General features: G+C 43.2%; 1 protein-coding gene across 3 annotated transcripts in view; it reads left to right on the top strand.

Moving 5' to 3' along the window:
- Positions 1 to 23158, top strand: part of LOC137285154 (zinc finger ZZ-type and EF-hand domain-containing protein 1-like) — a 93325-nt gene that overhangs the window by 40675 nt on the left and 29492 nt on the right. For all 3 annotated transcript variants that reach the window (XM_067817377.1, XM_067817376.1, XM_067817378.1), the window contains exons 30-52: positions 31 to 138; positions 522 to 744; positions 1564 to 1634; positions 2026 to 2082; positions 2445 to 2573; positions 3031 to 3135; positions 3294 to 3361; positions 3541 to 3703; positions 4660 to 4771; positions 5481 to 5614; positions 5875 to 5960; positions 6551 to 6675; positions 7047 to 7120; positions 7314 to 7374; positions 13875 to 13948; positions 14112 to 14183; positions 14545 to 14621; positions 15129 to 15237; positions 19651 to 19832; positions 20110 to 20176; positions 20394 to 20457; positions 20748 to 20902; positions 21205 to 21346. In XM_067817377.1, coding sequence (XP_067673478.1) covers positions 31 to 138; positions 522 to 744; positions 1564 to 1634; positions 2026 to 2082; positions 2445 to 2573; positions 3031 to 3135; positions 3294 to 3361; positions 3541 to 3703; positions 4660 to 4771; positions 5481 to 5614; positions 5875 to 5960; positions 6551 to 6675; positions 7047 to 7120; positions 7314 to 7374; positions 13875 to 13948; positions 14112 to 14183; positions 14545 to 14621; positions 15129 to 15237; positions 19651 to 19832; positions 20110 to 20176; positions 20394 to 20457; positions 20748 to 20902; positions 21205 to 21346 — 2458 coding nt within the window. The remainder of the gene's footprint in view (positions 1 to 30; positions 139 to 521; positions 745 to 1563; positions 1635 to 2025; positions 2083 to 2444; positions 2574 to 3030; positions 3136 to 3293; positions 3362 to 3540; positions 3704 to 4659; positions 4772 to 5480; positions 5615 to 5874; positions 5961 to 6550; positions 6676 to 7046; positions 7121 to 7313; positions 7375 to 13874; positions 13949 to 14111; positions 14184 to 14544; positions 14622 to 15128; positions 15238 to 19650; positions 19833 to 20109; positions 20177 to 20393; positions 20458 to 20747; positions 20903 to 21204; positions 21347 to 23158) is intronic.

The following is a 23158-nucleotide window of genomic DNA, read 5'->3' as shown; positions in this document are numbered from 1 at the left end:
ATAATGGCTGCCTGTCTGTCTGTGTTCCAGAACCTAGCGACAGCACCCTCTGTGTCCCTTGTGTTCCAGTCTCTGTGTCAGTTCTTCAGCTCTGTTGACCCCCGAGGACTGCTGGACCTGCCCACTGCATCATCAGAGGTAACATCATGTCCTTGTGTCCCTCATGTCCCTCACTGCTACGTGTGGAAGCCCATTTCTGGTGATCTCCACCTTAATATTGCTGGAATATTGCTAAAAGCGGCGAAAAGCCATACTCACTCACTCACATCTTGTGCTGCATTATTGGACTGAATGTTGTTACACATTAAGTATCTTGTCATCATATATTCATCATGATATTTTGAGAAATGAGTGTTGCTGATAAATTTGTTTATAATTATTCAGTTCAGTATACCTTCACGGTATCATGGTCAGAAGGTGAAAACTGATATCACACTGATTTTTGCTGCATGTTCCTATGTAAGTAAGAGCTACTGAAATCAGATATTAATGTGTAAACCTTTATGATGTTTATGTTGCAGAAGTTTGATGCTAGTCATGTGATAGAAGTGATGCAGACATTGATTGTAGTCGCAGGACAGGAATTTGAGTCTTCCCTCGACTCCGCCGAACAGAACGAGAAGCTGACATACCTGATCCGCCTGACAGGTTCCCTGCAAACGTCCCTTCTGACCTGGTGCTGGCAGCAGATGATGGACGGGGATGACGCCATGAAGCTCACCGCCATACAGACCGCCCTCAAGTGTTAGTAGAGATAAGGACTCGAGATGTCTGATTGTGAAAAATCCATGCATTTCTGATGGGCCAACTCACTTGCTGTGAACTTACTTTATGTTTGCATGCTGAACATCTGACTATACTCTCAGGATTACCCTAGTTGTCATCCACAAATATTTCATTCAGATGGGTTTCTGTAAATGTATGGAATTCGTTGCTGTAAGTTTGTGACAGGTCTTATAATACGTCTATACAGAATTGTATCCACCCTATGGCAAGAGTGGCCTGTGAAGGTCCGGCGTAAATAGGCCTTCAACAACCCTTACTTTCCATACAAGGCGACTCAGCTTGTCGTAAGAGGCGACTGACGGGATTGGTGGTTAGGTTCACTGACTTTGTTGACACATGTCATTGGTTCCCAATTGTGCATATTGATGTTCATGCTGTTGATCACTGGATTATCTGGTCCAGACTTGATTATTTACAGATCTCTGCCATATAGTTGGAATATTGCTGAGTGTGGCGTAAAACTAAAGTCACTCACTCACTATGGCAACAGTCTCTTCATGAACAAACCCATGTAACACGTGAAATTCTGTACACCAGTATTATGTGTAACTGCAGTATGCCATGTATGTCCAGTGGAACAATAGTACTTCATGCAGGAAAGGAAACCCTTGTATGTTGGAGCAGACTCACTAATAAATTACTGTGTGATCTTCAAATGAAGGTCAAGCAGTTTAGGGCAGCCATTAGTGTTTAGTGTAATTGTAGATAGTGTAAATGTGTATCAGACAGTACTTTCATCATGGGAGTAACTTGGAGCCATGTGTAATGTGTTTCCAGATTCTATCCATGTTGCCAATAAAGGTGTTGAAGCACTCAAGCTGTTCAAAAGACAACCTAAGGAAAAAATTGTGAGTATGAGACAGTGAGGCACATTTTTCTCATGGTATCAGTTGCTTTTTGTTTTGGTAAAATATGCTGGCAAAGGATATCTTGATATCTTTATGTCTTGGTTATCCAAGGAGAAAAAGTCATTGGAACTTTCCTTGAAATTATCAAGAATATAATGACACATGAAAAATATATTGTAATTACAATTTACTAAGAAAATGCAGTTATTAACAGAATGACATAAGGCAAATGTTCTTACAGTATGCCATGAGCATACAGTGAATTTATGCCTACTGAAATGAAAAAACGACAAACCAAAACAACATCAGCCATTGGTTTTTGACTCCTAGAGATTTGCTTTACCTGTAAGCAGACAGTTCCGTCTCTGACCTCTGACAATTGTTGTTGCAGGAGCAACTAGTCAAAAGTCTCCAGCCTGCATTTCTTTCATCTGTGATACGACAGTTGGTAAGTTGTCCCTCTCTACATCTGTGTACTGATTTTTCTACATAAGCTTCAGAAGTTGCATTTTCTATTAACATATATAGTTCCGTACATCAGAGTATGGGTAGCAGCCAAGTGATGTCTTCTGTTGAGTAATATTTACAGTTTTGTCATGGTGTTAGCGATTGTAGCAATCTACTATATCACAAGGCTACTGAATCTCAACTGCATTTTATCAGCTATTCTGTTGTGTGGAATCAAAACATGATGGTACATTTTGTGCATATGGATGACTGTTAATTAGATCAGATGACCTATCTCTTGTGCCTCCTTTCCTCCCTCCTCCCCCTTCCTAGTGTCTGAAGGGTGATATGTTTGTGTTGCAGGTGCTGATACTTACTTACCTATGTGATCACTTCGACTGCCACTCCCGAGTGTCTCTGTTACACAACTTTCAACTGCTGTTACAAGAGCTTGTGTCCATGGCTTCCACATTCCCTGATCTCTTCCCCAAGGTAGATCAATATGTTAATCAATGTCATGAATAATCTCTCCGGTGTCCAGGTCCTAAGCGTATGTTGATGGTATTGATCATCACTTGTGTATTCAAGTATATGCAAGCTGAAACATCCAAACGACTCCTCCTCCATGCACAGGTGTAATCTAAGTCACAGGTGTGCATCAAGTTTCACAGCAGTGAAAAACAAACGGATGAGATGATAAAGTCATCTGATTCATCAGTGTGCTCTTTGGCAAGCCAGAGGCCTATCATCAAAAGTTTGAGTTTCTAATTCAGTCTGATTTCCCTACTGAATTTTGCAGCACCAAATCCATGCTTAAGAGTTTCACACCAACTGTTTATGTTTAATACATGCCTCATTGTATATTACTGTGATATCACTTAAAGCCAGTTTAAAGTGATGATAAAGAAAATGTACTCACTCCTCCCTGTAATGATGTCTTGGTTGCCAGATCACCAGTGAGAACTGGGGTGACATGAAAGCAGATGACATAGTGCTGCGGACTTGGAGCATGGAGTCGCCACACAACTATGACAACAACTCCTACATCACTCAGGTGTGCAGACTGCAGGATTTGTTCACAATACTGATGTCATAAAGAGGTCTTAGCTGTTATGATTAATTGAGCTATGTGTGAAAGCTAACTTATTTAATATAGACGAGGGCTGGAAGATGAATGTATGGGTATGTCATGTTTAACTGTTTTTATTCCAGGTGTTTTCCTGTCCCGGTGCAACCAAGTTCATTGTTGACTTTGACCCAAGATGTGAGACTGAGAGAAGGTTTGTTTTACTGTTTCTGTTTAATCTAACTACGAGACAGATGTTCACCTGTTTTGTGACTTGAGCGTCATATGTTTCTGTTTCAAAAACTCACATTCTATGAATTCTGGAATGATTACTAAGTCTATTTTGACAATGTCTGCTAATGACAATGTGACAGCTGGCTATATATTAACTAGGTATGATTACTTGGAATTCACGGATGCAAAGGGTTTGAAGATGAAGTTTGATCAGAAGGTTGGCACACCAAAATGGCAGAAGCAAGTTGTGTTCAGTGGCCCACATCTCCACTTCCTGTTCCGTTCAGACAGCAGTAACACAGAATGGGGATACAAGTTTCTGGTGAGTACTGTACATGTTACTTCTTGTGAATACAAGGTTCTGGTGAGTAGGGCACTAGTTTCTGATGAGTAGGGTACAAGTTTCTGATGAGTAGGGCACTAGTTCTTGGTGAGCATCCTGTCAAGGGGGCATGGATACATGCCATCACAACATACTTGTACTCATTTAGTCCCCTAGATCCCCAGCTGTTTTCATTGCTGTGTCATATCCACAGCTCATCCTTCCATGAGAGACAGAACTGTCTTATTCTCTTCCCATTGTGGTTTGTCCTGTCATGCGTCCTATGTAACCTCTGTTCTAAAACAGCCATACTTCCCAGTTCTTGTAAAATCCCCTAGCGCCCAGAAAGCGCAACACAAATTATCTCTTGTCTTGTGTCACATTGACTTACATCCAATAAGTCACTGGCAGCTAACATGGAGTTCTTTGATCAATGTGCAAAGGATAGATTCAGTATTTCATGTTTAACTGAAAAGGAGTAGCTATCACAATAAAGAGTGCAGCAATCAATCAACAAGATGTTTTTGTTGATGTCACACTGAAGACATCTAGTGGCTAGCTTGTCCATTGTCCATAAGGGGGATAGAGACACCACTGATCTGCCATTATACAAGTGGATTCTTTCTAGATGAAATGCTTGTGCATGGTGCTGGGAAAGAGGTTCTAGCTTTCTTGAATCATACAGAAATTACCAAGGTGCTGCGAATGATCACTTTTGTAGCAATGATGCTGATTGCACAACTAAATCTGATTGCAACAATCATGAATGCAGAACACTGGCACCATGAAAGGGCCGTATTAGAACAGAGGTTTGTAGGAAGATATGACAGGAGTAACCTTTGTAGGAAAGTGAAACTGAGGTAATAGCTATAAAGCTGTGGCTGTAGTGCTCAACAAAATCTGTCACATGTTTACTACAGACAAGTGTCGAGTTCAGTTCTACTGTCTACTTGCAGGTGACTGCAAAAGGAACTCCTGACATACCTCTCTCCTGGCCCTACGATCTACAGCTGGGTCTGTCCAAGTTCTTCGGCAGGCTGTGTGGTGCTACTCTCAGTTCAAATCCAAGTAAGATATGGGCAGTGAAATGGAAGGCTATACACTATGTATGATAGATGTGACACCTGTTCCTTCAGAAACTTTAAATCATGTGTTGTCCTGTGTCATTTCTGTCAATAATGAAAGCACTGTGTTGATATCTATGTTGAAATAGCCCCTGACAGGCTTGTCCAGTCAGGCCATCAAGTCTCCACAGTCACTGGATAGTAAACTTTTATGGGGTTATTTTGTAAATATAATCTTTTGCTTCATTTCTATGTTCATATTTCTGGCTAGTGAGTTATTTTATGGACTAGTCACTTTCAGACATAGCAAACCCAACTGGCTCGCAAAATTTGGAAACTATTTTGCTTGTTAACATGAGCACAAACATTAGGTTTACAGATATGCTGTCGTTGGTACTGTCGTTCCAGGGACCGTATAGTGGATGATAGTTGATGGGCTGAAGGGTTAGGAGGTCTCCTGTCTGTGGCAAACAAGATAGGTGATAAAGGGTGGGGTAGCTTGAAGATGTGCAGGTGTCTTGTCTAAGGTGGTGAGGGGTGGGCTAGCTGAAAGGTGTGTAGGCGTCTTGTGTGTGTAGCATGGACTGATGGTTGTACAGGCACTGTGTGTGTATGTTTCAGTAATCCCCAAGTACAGTGTAACTGATGTGGAGGTGTATTGTGTGTGTAGCATGGACTGATGGTTTTACAGTCACTGTGTGCGTATGTTTCAGTCCTCCCCAAGGACAGTGTAACTGGTGTGGAGGAGAGCGCAGAGCAGGATGTCCTTCAGAGTGAGCTGTGGACATCCTTGTTTCGTGGAGGCTACATGGTTGGCAAACTACAGAGGTCTCTCTCTGGTCGGGTGGTGAGTACCCTTTTACATCATGTCCTGACTTGAGGAACAGTTCTAAATGCAAAGTTATACTGCTTCTAATTGAAAATACAACACAAAATGCATATAAAAATGCTTCTTAATGTTCAGATTGGTATCAGTTTTTACCTGTTTTACCATCACCACCATCTTTTAACCAAGTGTTCATTATAGAGCTGAACCTGTTGCATTCAGATAATCAGTAAAGAACAGGTGCTTAGAATGAATGAATGCATGAATGGTGATATTTCCAGGCTACAGATGAGGCTACTACAGTTCTTTCGTTTCTGTGGGAGATGATCTCTGGCCAATCAGAACTTGCAAAAACATTTCTTCAAAAGTAAGTATTGTAATCCTGTTGCTTTTAGTGTGGCAGAGAGTGTCTCTATGTTCGTATTCTATCTGTGAGATAACAACAGCTGCCTGTGTCAAGTAAAAACAGTTTTGTGCAGCTGAAGATTCTGAGGTGTAGTTGAGTTTCATAGACTTCTCTTCTAGATAGACTAAAGTATGCTGCCAAACTATTGATGTCTTCAGAAAAGGCTCAGTGTCCTTTAATACTTGGTTTGACATGTACAATATGAAGTCAGAATTTTAGTGACTTTAGCAGTCTACCTACAGGTCATGTGTTCAGCGTGAGTATAGTACTGTGATGTATGTGAGTATAGTACTGTGATGTGTGTGAGGATAGTACTGTGATGTGTGAGGATAAAAATGTGATGTGTGTGGGAATAGTCCTGTAATGTTAGTCAGGATAGTACTGTATTATGTGTGAGGTGTGAAAGTGGGGATAGTACTGTGATGTGTTTGAGGATAGCACTGTGATATGTGTGGGGATAGCACTGTGATGTGTGTGAGGATAGTACTGTCATGTGTGTGAGGATAGTACTGTGAAGTATGTAGGTGGTGACAGAGCTGTGTTTATTTCAGATGTCGAGATCTCAAGGTGCGTGTGACGTCAGTAGGGGGAGAGGAGGTGGATACTGCTGTCACTGCCATCTTCGCTGCCCTGCTGTGGCACACCCAGCAACTCAGGGATGAAGTAGACAGATATTGTGAGAAGCTTGCACACATTCAGCAAATCAATTTATTTGTAGCAATAATTGTTCCTGCAAATTTCAATGTTGTTGATAATAGTTATTGCCCCAGACAAGTTGATGTCACAATGTTGTATGTCGTCTCACCTTGATGAGCCCTCATGGTCAGTCATGGTTCTGTTGGCTCAAGTGTACAGGAGAAACTTCCATGATTTCTGTGTTTTAGTTTTAGTAGAATCTAGGCATCCAAACAAATTCAGATCAGCAGTTAAGAACTGTTCTTATATATTGAAAAGTGATTGAATCAATGTTTAAATTAAGGACTGTCCAACCAGTTGACTGAACACCTGGATGGATGATGTGAAACCTGTATTCTTCCTCTGTTTCAGGTCACACTAAGGGCAGCATACATGATGGTATCGGCCAGGCGTATGTAGCAGCTGAGTCTGTAAGAATGATGCTGGTAAGATGGAATTTGATGCACACTTATTCATTATAGATATTAATTGCTTTCATGGGTTGAAATCTACCACCCCTAGTTTTGAGAAACTGGTATTTTGTTGTAGCTAAACTCCTTTTGTTGTTGAATCCTTTTTATTCATATCAAGACATGATCAGTAATCAAGGAAATCTCTTTTTATGTTACTGTTTTGCAGGCAAGTCAAAGGCAAAGTGCATCCGCAAAGAAAAGTAATTTACCCCAAGATGAAAACCCAGGTGAGAGTTCAAAATGGATTGATCATCTAGTGTAGAAAATGTACTATTGAAAAGAAGCGAGTGAGATATGTTTTATAATGTTTTTTTTGCCACATGCTAGCAATATCACAGCTAGCAACTGCATAAATGGGCTTCATGATTTGTACTGATGTGGGGAATTGAGAGTGGCAAGTGAACACTTTCACCACTGGGGCCGCCCCATCAGTGAACATAAATACCTGTCCCAGTTAAATGTTTAAATAATCATACATTGAAAGTAAAACATTTTTGATTCTTTTTCAGAAGAAGCTCTCCTTGGGGTACATATAAGCATTTTTATGTCCATTAAAAATCCCTACGACAGTTGTAACTATTTTGATAATAAAATATTTACAAAACAAAAAACTCATTTTTGTCTTGTGGGACCACCTTTACAGGGCCCCTACAGCCAAGAGCAGGTAACTCTGGCCGTCTACCTCGCACCTCACTTTTCATGCTGTCGTTCGACTAGAAAGACGTGTGTGGTCCATTTAGATAGTTTTTGTGCTATCTGCCTACGGAATTATGAGTGAGAAAGAGTCAGCTACTGTATGTATGGTTCCTTTTCTTTCGCACGGGCGTTAGTTGGAATTTCTTGGCTGAAATTTTCATTCATATATTGTTGTAACTTTGCCGGTCGGGTCCTATCTTCCTGTCATGTGGCAGGCAAGATGGCGGTCTTTATGGCTTCTTTTTAGTGCGGGAAGTGTTTCGCTTGCGTCTCACTTATTCCTACGTGTTTCTTATTAGTATGTTTTACATGCTAAGATGTCTTAACCCATTTGTTCTTGTTTCAGTCAAAATGGGGATGTTGGTTTTTAAGACTTTTCGTCTTTTTCATTGCATTACGCACTTGTGTGTGTACACTTGTTATTGCATTTATCCGCTTATACTTTCTTGTTTAGCTGGGTTAATGTATTTTGGCAATTTATTATCGCCCGTGCGTTTATATTTTGCATATTGTGTGTTCAATTGCGTATGTTTTCTGTACATCAGTTACCATTAGTTGGTTCTGATTGTTACAGTTTCGGGGTGCACCCAAGTCTTGGGTCTAGGCTCAGGCACGGGTGCTGTCCCTGTGGGAATCTCAGATCCAAGCTACGGCTCTGGTGTCGTTTTCCCAGCTGGCTCTAGGGGTTTTGCACCGAGCACCGGCTCGGGTGCAATTCCGCTTGCCGGCGCCGGTCCATCGGGTCTCGTACCGTTGGTCACCGGCAACCTAACTGGTGGTTCTCGAGCACCGGCTTTGCCGCCTGCCTCGGTTCCGCTCAGTGCATCGGGTGTCCCTGCTTCGGCAGCCGACCCCACAGGGTCTCGACACCCTGGTTCTTCAATGAGCCAGGGGTAGGCCGACTCGGACATCTCGGCTCTTCTGGGTCTGTTGTCCTTGTTGACGGGTCCCTTGTGCGTCGGGGTTACCGGCAACCTAACTGGTGGTTCTCGAGCACCGGCTTTGCTGCCTGCCTCGGTTCCGCTCAGTGCATCGGGTGTTCCTGCTTCGGCAGTCGACACCACGGGGTCTCGGCACCCTGGTTTTTCAGTGAACCAGAGGTAGGCCGACTCCGACAACTCGGCTCTTCTGGGTCTGTTGTCCTTGTTGACGGGTCCCTTGTGCGTCGGGGTTACCGGCAACCAAACTGGCGGTTCGAGCACCGGCTTTGCCGCCTGCATTGGTTCCACTCAGTGCATCGGGGTCCCTACTTCGGCGGTCGATCTCACGAGGTCTCGACGCCTTCTTTTTTCGGCGAACCGACGGAGGCCGATTCGGAGCTTTTCGCTCCGTTCGTCCCCGGGGCAGGTACGCGAATGGATCGCGGTAGCACTGACCCGATTCCACGGAGTTTCGTCTTCCTGGGAAGTGTTTACTCCGTGCAGGGTAGCCGAGATCAAGGGGCTGTGCCGCAGGTGGTCGTCCCTGCAGACGCCCCCGATCCCGCGGAGTTTCGTCTTCTTGGGGAAGCGTTTGCTCCGTGTAGGGTGGCTGAGGCTCAATTGCCTATTTTACCTTCACTCCACAGTGAGGTAATTAATCTGCTCCTGTAGGGTAGCCGTTCGCGGTTCGATCTCCCGGAGCTTGACCGGCTACTTGATGTACGCCTCGATCGTGCTTGGGGGGGTCGTCTGGCCACTGCCAGGCGTCGGCTTGTCAGGGTCGCCGCTTGCCGCTTTGTACCTCATCGAACCAGGTGTTGTGCTCGGTTTCCGCTCCTTTGAGGAGCAATTTCGGAACGCCATGCAGCAACTTAAGGTTGCGGTGCACTCAGCCTACCTCTCTGTCTTGCAGAGGCAGGTGGTGTCGCAGGAGGACGGGGACGAGGATTTTTCCTCGTCCACGTTAGAGCGGCAACTTACGGAGGTGCATTCACATTTGACGCGCGACTCAATGCGTTCACGAGTCAGATGATGTATGCTGTGATTGGCCTTCGTAGGTTATGGCTGTCGCCAGGTATTCACCGGCTACACAGCAGGCACTGCTGTCTCTGCCTTTCCGACTGGGCTTGACCCTGTTCCCGGGGGCTTTGACGGGAGTTAGTGAGGCTGCGGAGGCCGTTAGTCAATTCAAGGACTCTTAAGTCTTTTCTTGAACAACCCTCCACCTCTCGCTCGCGGCCTTCGGTCCTCAGCTCAAGCTATCCTGCGACTCAGTCTAAGGATGCGCCGAAGTGGACTGCTCCACTACAGGCACGGAAGAGCAAGGGCAGGGGTAAAGGGAGTACCTCCGGAGCCCTCAGTTGTCCCGTTGCAAGCGGCAATCTCTGCCGTCGGCCGGGACACTTTGCCTTCTACCCGAAATTCCTGTGGGTGGTCGCCTCCCGTTATTACTCAGGGATGGCCACACGCCACAGTGGAAGCGAGAGCTTACTCCTTTTGCCGGGATTCGCTGCACTCCGGTGCCGAAGTCGCCGGAAAAGGTGGCAATCCTCCGTGCCGAAATTCAGTCTTTACTGGACAAGGCAACTATAGAGATGGTTCCATCAGGACAGGAGACTATGGGGTTTTACTCCACTTATTTCCTGGTAACCAAAAAGAACGGAGGGTTCAGACCCATTCTAAATCTCAAGGGTTTGAACAACTTGATAGAGGTGCCGTCTTTCAAGATGGAGACACTGAGGTTAGTGATCTCGTCTGTAGAGGCAGGGGATTGGCTTACGTCAATCGACCTCAAAGACGCATACCTCCATGTACTGATGCATCCCGAGTTCAGGAAATACCTTCGGTTTTCCTTCGACGGGGTTTGTTATCAGTTTCGTGTGCTCCCCTTCGGCATCTCCACGGCGCCAAGGGTGTTCACCAAACTCATGCTAGTACCAGTTCAGGTCGCCAGGGCGGAGGGCAACTTTTGTTTCCCGTACCTGGACGACTGGATCCTCAGAGCGCTCTCCCAACACCTAAGTCGAGAATCCACACAGCAGGTGATGGATATTCTCACCAGACTAGGTTGGGTTATCTATCTTAAAAATCAATTGGTGCCAAGGCAGGATCTGGTTTTCTTAGGGGCGAGGTTCGAGACAACCCGAGGGGTGGTTTCTCTGTCCCAAGAGCGCATTTTCAAGGTACAGGGCATAGTGTTAAGGTTCCTTCAGTCCCATATTGTCTCAGCACGGACGTGGCTTCAGTTGTTAGGCAACATGGCGGCGACGGTGGACATAGTCTGGCGTGCACGTCGGAGAATGTGTTCCATTCAGCAGGCGTTAGCACAACAGTGGTCCCACTCGGAGAGCTACGAGAAGAATCTGGCTATTCCCCAGTGGTTGATACGTCACTTGCGGTGGTGGACAGATACCGGGAATCTATTCAAAGGTTTACCTCTGATGACCCCGGTACCGTCGCTCACAGTTCAGACGGATGCCTCCCTCACAGGGTTGGGGCGGATGCGTCCTGGGCGACCTCGCGATGTCGGGACTATTGTCCGACCAAGAGGCGACCTTGCACATCAATGTGTTAGAGTTGAAAGCTGTGACGTTGGTGTTCGAACGCTTCGTGGATCAGGTTCGAAGCCGAGTGGTTTGTCTAGAGATGGACAACCAGACGGCGATGTCCTACATTCTGAAGCAGGGCGGCACTGTGTCTCCATCGCTTCTTCAGGAGGCGTGGCAGTTTTCTACTATGGTGCGATCAGTTCAGCATACGGGTTATGCCTGTGTATCTCCCAGGGGTCGACAACGTGCGTGCAGATGCGCTCTCACGACGTGTTCTGGCTCCCCACGAGTGGTTGCTCGATCGGGAGATATTCGGGATTATCTCCCAGTTGTCTGGGTCGTTCTAGGTGGATCTGTTTGCCTCTGGAGTGACGAACTAGATTCTGGGGTTTTTGTTCGCGGATTCCTGATCCGAGAGCGATTGCCGCCGACGCCTTCCAGCGGGACTGGACGGACAGGGTGGTGTCGGCGTTTACGCCAATTCCCCTGATTTCCAAAGTTCTGTCTCAGCTTGCCACCCAACCAGCGCGGCTACTAGTGCTTCTCGCACCTCTGTGGCCGTCTCAACGCTGGTTTCCGGTAATACTCAGGTCGCTAGTGTAGCCGCCGGTACTATAACCGCGGCGACCGAACCTACTATCCCAGGACGGCCAGCCTCACCCCAATCCCCAGGATTCAGTGGGTGGCCTGGCCACTGTCCGGAATCGTCTCCAAAAGAGCGGAATTCCTGCATCAGTTGCAGACACAATTCTGGCTTCGTGGACGGATTCCACGAATGTACAGTGTGAGGATAGATGAGCCTGTTATGCGCGCTGGTGTGGAAATAGAGGGATTCTCGATCCCTTTTCTTCGACTGTAGTTGAAGTATTGGAGTTCTTACCGTCTCGTTTAGAATCTGGCTTAGCCGCTTCTACGATTCGAGGCTACTCCCTGGCTATTTCAGCCTTCCACATACCCGTTGAGGGTGCCTTGTCGGGACAAAACCCCCGGGTACAGCGTTTTCTTGCAGGCGTGGACAGACTGCGTCCGGTCGTGAAATTTGTCTCGAGTATTGGAATGGTTACCCACTCCTCTCGTTTATGACTTGGCCAACCCGTCGTTACAACTGTTAAGTTGGAAAACGACTTTTTAGTGGCGGTTACGTCTGGTAGACGTGTTAGCGACTTACACGTCATGTTTTCAGACCCGGATCTTACTATGTTCCATAAGGATCGGGTTAGCATTCGCTTACCGGATTCATACCGCCCCAAAAAATTCGATCATTCGCTTCGAATGACCACGACTATCGATCTAACTGGGTGCATGCTGCCTGCGTCGTCTGATAATACATACCGTAAGGTTCGTGTATTAGACGTTATGAAACCTCTTAAAGTTATTTTAAGAGAATAGCCTTGCTCCGTACGGAGAAACAGCTATTTTGCTGTTGTGGTGGCGGAATGGCTGGCTATCTGACTGATACACAGACGGCATCCCGATGGATTGTATCGGCAGGCTGCAAGGTCTATATACATAAAGGCTTATCTCCCCAAAAAGGGGTTGTCAGCTCACTCAGTGAGAGCAGTGGCCACGTCAGAACCGTCATTACCAACTGAACAGACACTCACGAGAGTGTGCTCGGTTCGGTCAGTCAGTTCCCTGCAGTAGACAGAATAGTTCTGCTCAAGCTGATTAAGCTTTGTTTGATAACTATATCTGTTTGCACTCGGTGTTGGGTAACTATCTATTCCCATTTTATCGGCGGTGATATTTGGTGATGGTTTCTTAGTCCCGCCCTCTTTGGCTGGGTGCCTAACTTTCCTTTCCATTTCCCTGCTTAGCTTGCTAGTGCGGTATGGACAAGGTTCAGTTTGGCGAGTGTCCCGTACGTCCAGGTCTCCAAACTTTGATTTGGGTGGGCGGGGTTTCTCATTTGGGATTTCCCAAATTCTAGCCAATGGGCATGTAAGCTTTGACAAGCGGGTCCTCAGCTTTGTCACGCCCCCGCCTTGATTGACATCAGCGGTCAGGTGACCAGGTCGGTGCCTTTTCTATTTCCGTGTGATTGTAGATTTGCACCTCGATCGAATGGACTGTTGCTGTCAGACAGAATACCACTCCCAATTGCTTCTCTTCGGGAGTCTGTTTAATGCTTATATGTACCCCAAGGAGGACTTCTTCTGAAAAAGAATTATACAAACCTGTAGAGGTTATGAATTCTTTGAAGAATGTCCTCCTTGGGGTACGGCCACCCGCCTCCCCTCATTCTGTCTGATACGTTCAGCATGAAAAGTGAGGTGCGAGGTAGACGGCCAGAGTTACCTGCTCTTGGCTGTAGGGGGCCTGGGGGGCCCTGTAAAGGTGGTCCCACAAGACAAAAACGAGTTTTTTGTTTTGTAAATATTTTATTATCAAAATAGTTACAACTGTCGTAGGGATTTTTAATGGACATAAAAATGCTTATATGTACCCCAAGGAGGACATTCTTCAAAGAATTCATAACCTCTACAGGTTTGTATAAATTTAAATACTATAACAGTTATACTTAGGTCTCTCTCTCAACCTGAGCATATTGCATCATTTCAGTGTATATATGTAAAGAAAAGGCTTTATATCTGCTGAAATTTGCTGGTTTAACCAAAGTCCAACTCAGGCAAGAGGTGAGTGCATTTTTAATGCTTGAAATATTTAAATGTTCTAGAAAAAATAAATACCCATATGATTATGATTTCCTCAAAACTTTAGTGTTTAGTTAAGTCGTAATAATAATTGACAGTTTTCTGTCCCATATGGCAACTGGACAACTCTGCTTGTTTGTTTCAGATGAGAAGTAAAGCCAACAAGCACTTGTTAAGAAAACTGGGCAATAAGAAGTCTGATAGAAACATGCTGAAGGTGTGATTTTAGTCAGTGTTGATGTTTGTATGTGATTGTGACAATTGGCAAAATGTTCCTTTAGAGACCTAATATGCCAGAAGGTTAATCATATTTGTCTGAAGAGCCGTGTATGGATCTGCAAATTATGTGGGTTGTAGCATACTTTTTTCTAGAACAGATATTGTATAGTAATTGTACTTGTTTTGAATCAAAGTAGCCATCTCATTGTTGAAGAAAATTTCACATGATTTTTCCAGTGAAGAGGACAGTGTGAAGATTGCATCAGTTCTTATGATTATGTTTCACGACAATTACAGGCATCATCTGGTCTATATGTTTATGTGATTGACTGTGTATATTGGAAGTGTATTACTTTCAGCCCGACCTGTCTGACAAGTATCCGTCATTCCGCCTTGTGATGGAGTTTGTACAAGACCCAGCATGGACAACAGAAAGGTCAGATTGATCATCAGTTTCGGCAGATAAACATATAAAAAATCATTTTAGATTTTACCCTCGTGTACTGAGAATAATGAATTCTCACCCCTTTGTCTCTTGTAATAGGTTCCTTGCTAAGTCTATTGTTAGAATGATAATTTTTTAAGGCTCCGTTGACTGCTGAAATACTTGGTATTTCACTTTCCTTAAACCAGTGCTCTGACTTAATGCTCCAGTTAACAGTTTTCCTTTGTGTATATAAAACCACTGTTCTCCCATTAGTGACTGTTAATCCACTGTTCTCACTTTACTGACTTCAGAATCAGTGCTTTCTCTAAATATGCCATTAAACCTGTGCCTTTTCTTTGGAGGCCATTAAACCAGTCTTTCCGGATTAGTGGCTGTTAAACCACTGTTTCCTCTTTAGTCTCCATTAAACCAGTCTTTCCCCATTTGTTTCCACTAAACCACTGTTCTCCCTTTATTGACTACAAGATCAACTCTTGGTTCCCTCCATGTTCCCAGGGTGCATCAGATGCTACAGGAGAGATCCCAGTACGCCATGGCTGTCAGTGATGTGTACATGTTCTCTGCTGAGTTCGTGAGGATCATGTCTGGTAGTGATCCCTTCCAGGTACTGCTTCACAGAGAAAACAGAAAGAAATATCAGCGTCAGTGGGTGTCTGATTGCAGGCAGTGCTTAAACCAAAATTCTGATGTTGGAACACATTGTATGAGGCCTATCAGTTTTAATGAAATTTTGTTTTTTTTCTTAAGATCACTTGTGAGTGTTATTTAACTCATTAAGGCCGAGAGCCGCATATATGCGGCAAATTAATTAGCTTCTCACAGCGAGAGCCGCATATTGGGGGTAATAAAAAGCACCTCTTATTCAGCGAGAGCCGCATATTGGGGGTTATGAAAAGCACCTCTCATTCAGCGAGAGCCGCGTATTGGGGGTTTTACATTTTAAATTCGTACTGTACCTATAATTTCAGTCAGTTTAGCAGTAATGATCAAAGATTAGCCTTTCTTACGAGAGAGGTTACTTTCTGTGTTAATCAGAAGAACTATTAATGTGTTTTGATAACAATTGCTTGCAATGTCGGGGGCTTATACAGGCAAATGAACACATGTCTGCGAGAAAAGGGATTATGAGATGTTGTTACAGGAGGTACGTGTTTGTTACTCGTCACTGGGAGTGAATACTAAGATACTCTGTTTGCACATTGATTGAATTAACGGTGACAAGGTTACAAAACCTTCCTCTAAATTAAATCATTCATTCGTTGTAATAGTTCATATAATGAATCATAGACATAAATAGCAATACTGTATTACACTCATGTTCGTGTAGATTTGAAATAAACCAAGTTACTAATTTAGACCTAATTCATTTGCAACTATTGATTTTTAAAGTTGACAATGATACAATAATCGAATATGAAGTGATAACTCTTGCATCTACTCATAATATACATATATAGTACACATAAACCATACAAAGGTAAATGGGGTATTTTGTTCAAGATGTTTCATGCTTATTTGAAACATGATTTTTCAATGTAATTTACATAAACATTGTGTAAGAAACGTTTGTATTTGATCTCTGTAATTATCTTATCCAGTGTAATGATCACGTGTATCAGATCCATCGTCAATAAATGGAGGATAGTATATCAGTTAGGGAATTGATGCGTATAATCATTCAATCAGACAACACTAAATGAGATATGTGAACACCTCTTTCAACCTCAAAATAACAGCCTCTGGCCGAATGCATGTCCAGGTAAACTTTTGTCCCGTGACAAGTGTAAAACAAACTAATGCGCTGTTACATCATTGGACAACCTGTTTTGTGGAGTCACGCCCATTGTCAATCTTCTGAACCTCGTTTGCTTTCAAAACAAATATAAGTATGCCCATCTTCATAAATATTTGGGGAAATTCAACTTCAAGTGTATACATCACAATAAATCAGTATCGTGTTACTTTTTTTAATTCTATAATACATGTACTTGAATTATGATATTTATTCGTAAGAATGTGCCGATTATATTGAAATGTTCAGCAAGCCATTATGTTTGATGTACAAGTAGTGTGCGCACAAACTATATGCAAAGAAATACTATCTCTACTCAATGGTTGGATTGGGTTATCCGGGGTAAAAATAATCGGGTTGTGGCGCTTTGAGCGCTTCAAAGAAAAATAAACTCGTCAAAGTGCTTGTTAGTTCTACATGTACATTTCAGGCATCCTTACGATTATGTATGTTCACGATACACAAACTTTTCATGATAGCTAGAGTTGATAAGACCGAAATCTAGCATATCGATTGGTCAACGATTTAACCAATAGTCAATCTGTATCCAAGCTGTCTAGTGACCGAACGTGCTCTTCAGAAATTTAGCCCACGCCCAATCACCTGTCATTTCCAATGTGAACGGTATCTCATGATACGATTGGTCATAGATAACAAATCAGGGAGTATATTGAATAGTTAAGATACAAACCGACCTATTCGGGAACTTTGATGACGCCCATCCCATGACCCTTTGTTTTACGTATGTGCAAGGAATAGCAGTATACAATATGTATGCATGTATGTTCGTGCGATAACGTATATTTTCTGCGTTAAATCTAGATTAACCAAAGCGACAAACTATGAATCTGTTATATGTAAGACTAGCTTATTAGTACTTTCTTTAAAATATTCAGTATACACTAGCAATGTATCAGCGAAAATGCTTCTTTCATAGATTATTATGCATGTGCGTAAATTCGTCTTTACTGCCATTGACATAGATATTTCGAACATCATTTGGTTTAAGTATGTCTTACATACAAAGATTCCAAACATGTGTGAAGAAAGGCACACTTACATAATCCCTTACTTTATGTGCTATTGAAAGTTTCTTGACACCTCTCTGTAATTATCACATGTAGCAACTAATTCCGTTGATCCATCATCAGTAAAAGCAGGATAGCATATTAGTCATGGTATTGATACCCTTGCATATCATCATTCAGACTACAGTAATAAGATTATTTAGCGCTACTACTGGTCTTGAAACAACAGTAGCCCTACTCCCTTATTGAACGGACTGCCCCGGGACAAGCGTAAAATAAACGTGTTGTTATTTTGTCGGACAACCCACTTGATGGTGCTACGTATGCTTCATTCTCTGTACTGTATATGCACACATGGGTGCAGTCTGGTGAACCTTGATAGCGATACGATATCAGACAATACACAAATTGTTACATGATAGTTCGAATATACAACCAAAACACAACATATCCACTGGTCAACAATACAATAAAAAATCAATGTATCCAATCTGAGTGACCAAACGTGCCCTTCAGAAATTTAGGCCACGCCTTGCCCTTCCTATGTGACAGGTTTTCACGATACGATTGGTCAAAGTATCAGCCAATATAATGAGTAAGTGAGATATGATGCGTTACATTCGTGATGTTTTATCCCATCACATGACGGGAAGCTTTGTTTTAGCATCGAGTAATGATAAATGTATCATGCAGTATGTATGTGTATGAATGGTGATGTATGTTTACAGCGGTAAGTTAAGATGAACAAAGTGACAAACTATAAATTTCTATATGCTCCATGTTCTTACACACCTCTTGATACTTTCCTTGAAATAGTCAGTAAGCACGAGCAATGTATTGGCAAAAAATGTAGACGATTATAATGCAAGTTCCCCCCTCTTTTTCAACTCTAATATAAATAATATATTATAATTCAGTCAATACGATGAGAGAGACAGGAGGAATTTGTATATTTGTTCATCTCGTACGTACAAAGACCGCGTAGGTGTTGATAAAAATACAGCACACACTGGCAAAGGGGTATAAGGGACAATAAATTACATGAAATGCTGTAATATATGTATTCACATCGGCCTCTTTTCCATCTTTACGACACAATTAAATAATCAGTACTTGTTTGTGAGACTAGACAGTTTCCTGTCATATCCGAGACCTGTCAGGGAAATCAGGCATGATTAGCACTAATTAGCCTCGTCGCAGCAATCAGGCAGTCAGCGAGGGGTGCCAGGTGTTGGGCAGTGGAGTGGCTCCAGGGCTTAATGAGTTAAAACAAACACATATGCTGGTTCTTTCCTTAGTGCAAAATCTGCATCATGTGGTACATAGAGGATAATATACAACCTTCTGTGTAATACCATTTAAAGTGAGTTTGGTACTAAATCTTTCACGAATTTTATAAGAATGGTGTTTCACAGAAGCGAGTTAAGTATTCTGTGTATTACCCTCCAACTTAATTTGCCTACAGTGTTGTTTCCATTAGTCACACAAGGTCTAATACCATTGTGACAGAAGTATTAGAATTGTGACGTCATAACTGGAACCATTATGACCTCATATGTCTAACGGTACTGTACTAGTGTAATATGGCCATAAAAATATTACAGCTGCAGTATCTTCCACTGGTTAGTATTAAGTTTGTATCTTGAAGTAAACTGAATTTGTTGATTGACACGAAGCTGTGCACGCATCCCTGTCTTTGGGACTGTCTGATGACAACAATAAGAAGCAAGAATATAACGTTTAGATTGAAAAATGACTTCAGTTTTTATTTACTGTGGGTATGTTTTTTCATGGGATAATATTTCTGTATGCACAGATTCCCCAAAATGGCTGCCCCTTGTTGATATGTTCAAAGAGTCATAGTTGTGCTTATGAAGAGAAAACAAACTCGAATTACTAGAATAATGGTCAGTATCATCTTTATTAGTAAGTATTCTCACCAAATATACTTACTGGGTACATACACTGCAACTGCAGAATAACTTTTATCATTCCCAAACATACTTACCGGTACCTGTTATTATCCAACTGCCAGTTGTCCGGTGGTGTGACTTGGCTGTGATCCATCGCTGTAGCTCGGCTTATGTATGAGAGATAGCATTTTGACATTGATTTTCAGGGTTAAGTTACGGGTTTGGTTTATCTACAGAGTTGGCTTATCTACGGTAATATACGGTAGTGTGTGTGTCCTTCACAGATACCTATAGTGCTGTTCCTGCAGGAGTTGTTCAGTTACCAGGACAAGTTCGCCAAGCACTATGCAGATGGCCTGGACGGGTGTGGTCTGGAGCAGGAGGCCAAGGTGCGGAAGTCCTACTACACCCTAGTGCGACGCCTCGTGGAAGGCTTCCAGAGGTTCCATCATCATGAAGTCAATGAGTATGTACCTACTAACCTGTTTCATGCAGTCAAATTGGGAAATAATGAAACTTCCGCTGAAAGAAACTTTCATGCTTTAGCCAAAAATGTAGCAGCTTTTGCTATTGCTCACACAAAACACCAGTGATTGTGGACTTGGGGAATAGACAGAGCTGTTGTAGCTAGAGTGTTGCGGATGTACATCGAGAATGGTGTTTGACTGGGTCTTGGTTGAGAAAATTAGTGTCCTATTATGCTTTGATTGACAAGAGTTCACAGTGAATTTGTATTATTTCAGGAAAGTTGTTCCAGCCTATGACTTTGTCCAGGCCTGTCTTGTACATCTGTTGGACACTCAGTGGCAGGTAAGTTTTAATACACACTGCCTCTTGAAAGTGGCCTTATGTAATGTGTTATATTTTGAAGTTTTCCACTTTCTCAGTAAAGTACAGATTCTAGTACTCTTGATGGTTGAGTCACCAGCATGCAATACACAGTGTTTGTGAGAAGATAAGATGACACATGTTTATAATTGAGTACAGTTTGTCGGTGAAAAATATCTATTCTGTTTGCATCTTTCAGCCTTATGACCTGTCATTTGTGGCCGACATCAAGCTTCCAGAACTGTTCATCAGTATTGCCAAAGGTGGGTACATAGTGCTACATGCAGACCGATACATGAACTCTCATAGGAGTTTGGAAATATGTAGCAGTTTTACAAATTTGTCATACAATTCAGAGACTAAAAACAGTGATTCTAAGACAGTGATAGTGATGGTGTGTTTGCTAGAGAAGACAAGAATTCCTGTTCATGCACATAAGAATGAGAGTAATATTTCAGCTTAACTACTATTAAACAGTTACTGACATGAAGGAAAGCCTCTCCACTTATGATGCAGGGATCATTTGTTGATGTCTGCCATGTTGTGTTGACAGAGACGGTGAAGATGCGTGACCGTCTGATTGGGAAGCAAGAAGAGGAGGAAGAACTGAGGGAGTATGACCAGTACATGCGCTGGTTCGAGGAGAGCAGTCGGGGCTTCTCAAACTGGTACAGGCGCAAAGAGGATGCATCAAAGGAGGAGAAGAAAGTAAGAATCTTGGAACGATTAAGTCTGATAAACATTTCATGTTAATAATTTGTTATTGTTTTCCTTGTGACGTCTGAAATATTCCTGATTGTTGTTATCTCCACTCTGATCATGCTTCGATAATGGAAATTCTCAGTTACTGAGACATCTTATGGAAAAGAGAGTGTGTCCTCTACTTCCTTGATAATATGTTTTCGACAGTGTTGCTACTTCTTTCATTTGTACCATTTTGATACTTACCTGCACATTAGACACAAGAACTATAGCTTGAAGAAACATGGCTCTCATTTTGTTTTGTGTAGGCAATCCAGATGTTTGTGGCTCGATTCTGTGATCTGTTGGACGTGGAGATCTCCTGTGATGGTTGTGGTGCTACCCTCCCAGGCAGACGGTACCGATGTCTGCAATGTGTGGACATGGACCTCTGCACCACCTGCTACTCAGGTCAGTCGATGACAGGGAGCAATGTGATAAGACACTGAGTCCTCACCCAGTAACTTGGTCAGTTTACAACATGCCAGTAAAAGATTGTGTAATAACAGACATATTTGGTTCGCTTAGCTTCAGAGTGGTTTATGTCGATAAATCCCATTTTCCAGATGGTGTAAATATTTTACCTACCTTACCATAGGTCTATAGCATATTACATCAAGCTTCACTTAGTAGGAGATCTGACAGAGTTGAATTGCTATTCAATTTGAATGGCTATCTCGCAATCGACAACTGTCAGGATACAGAAGTATCTTGATCTACCCACTGAGCGTCGTCTTGTGTAGACGTGTTGGGTGGCTAACTTTGCTAATAAAATTTGACTTTCTACGCTTTGCACTGATTCCTTTACAGGTTCTCGGTGTTGTGGTATGTAATATTTTTCAATCTTTGTGTCAATTATAATGTATAATTTCATTATTGTACACTTGTTGGCTGCCTCGTACGAGACACGGTGGTGTGTCTCCTGTTTTCGATATTGTCTCCGTAAATTTTAACGGATCGGTTTTCTTATTTATTGAGCGGATTGTTTTCTGTGTATAGTTTCCGCTGTATTTAAGCTTTGTGCTCTATATTTTGTCACTCAGCACTGTATCTAGTGTAAATTTTGCTGTCCCTATCGAGAGTGACAGCGATTTCACTTGTCTATTGCGAGCATGCTGTTGCATGTGTGTGTGGAGCAGTCCATTACATGGTAAGGGGTGTTTTTTCCTTTTTCCTTATTATCACATTTGCATTTTGGTTTATTGCAGTAGTTGTGCAGGATACGTCACTTCTGTGTGGTTTGCAAAGGCCTCAAGTCTGGGAAGGACCCTCACTATTTTTGTCTGGACTGTGCTAAGGTTACGTGCACCTTTCAGCAGCGCTGTGCAGCTTGTGTTATCAAGTGCTGAGTTTAAGACGTTTTGGCTGTGGTCAGGAAGAGGAAGATTCAGAGACTTAGGAAGATGTCACGTTGGGGCAGATCACTCCACCGTAGAAGGAGAAGTCGGTGTTTGCGGTCCTGGTCAGCGTCGCCTCCTCGTGCCAGGCATTTGATGCACAGGAAGCAGGCGCCGGAGCGCAAGCTGGGCGTTTCCTGGAACTCGGAAGAAGAACAATACTTCTCCCTCGACTACGAGGAGGACCCCGCTCATGTGGAAGAGGAGGGATTGTACCTCAGGCAGATTGTGTTCGACCCATACATAAACGATTGCTTGCTCAACCAGTGAGAACCTTAGTTGCTATGCAGACAGCTAGACTTGGAGAAATTGCAGTTACTTCCCATGCAGGAATTGGTGTTTATCGGGGGATTGTTCCAAACACAGTTCGACTGTGTTCGGATCCCTCTCGACAGGTGTGAGAAGATTGTTTGTAGCGAGGGAACTGCTGGAGCCATTACGTTTCAGGGAGTGGCAGTCTCTGTTGGGCCTACTGACGTCGGTGCAAGACTAAACGTGCACAGACCATTACAGATATACCTCCTCCCATACATACAGGCAGACGATGTTACGACGCAGTTGTTGCTTCCAGTACATCTGCACCAAGACCTGCGCTGGTGGACAATTGAGACAAAAAACATCTGCGATGGAGTTTGTTTGACCAAGTTTGTGCAGGGCCTTGGACTATTCATCGACGCGTCACTCCAGGGTTTGGGTGCGCACCTAAATGATCAGACAACCTCAGGGCTCTGGTCCGACGTAGAAGCAGGATGGCACATCAACAGCCTGGAGCTGGAAGCAGTGATTCTAGCTCCTCATATACCAGGTTGCAGAAATGTCCTAGCTG

This window comes from Haliotis asinina, chromosome 5 (genome assembly GCF_037392515.1).
Source record: "Haliotis asinina isolate JCU_RB_2024 chromosome 5, JCU_Hal_asi_v2, whole genome shotgun sequence".
In the NCBI taxonomy this organism is placed as follows: Eukaryota; Metazoa; Mollusca; class Gastropoda; order Lepetellida; family Haliotidae; genus Haliotis; species Haliotis asinina.
The sequence above is the reverse complement of the archived record's forward strand: the minus strand, read 5'-3'. Positions and strand labels throughout refer to the sequence as shown.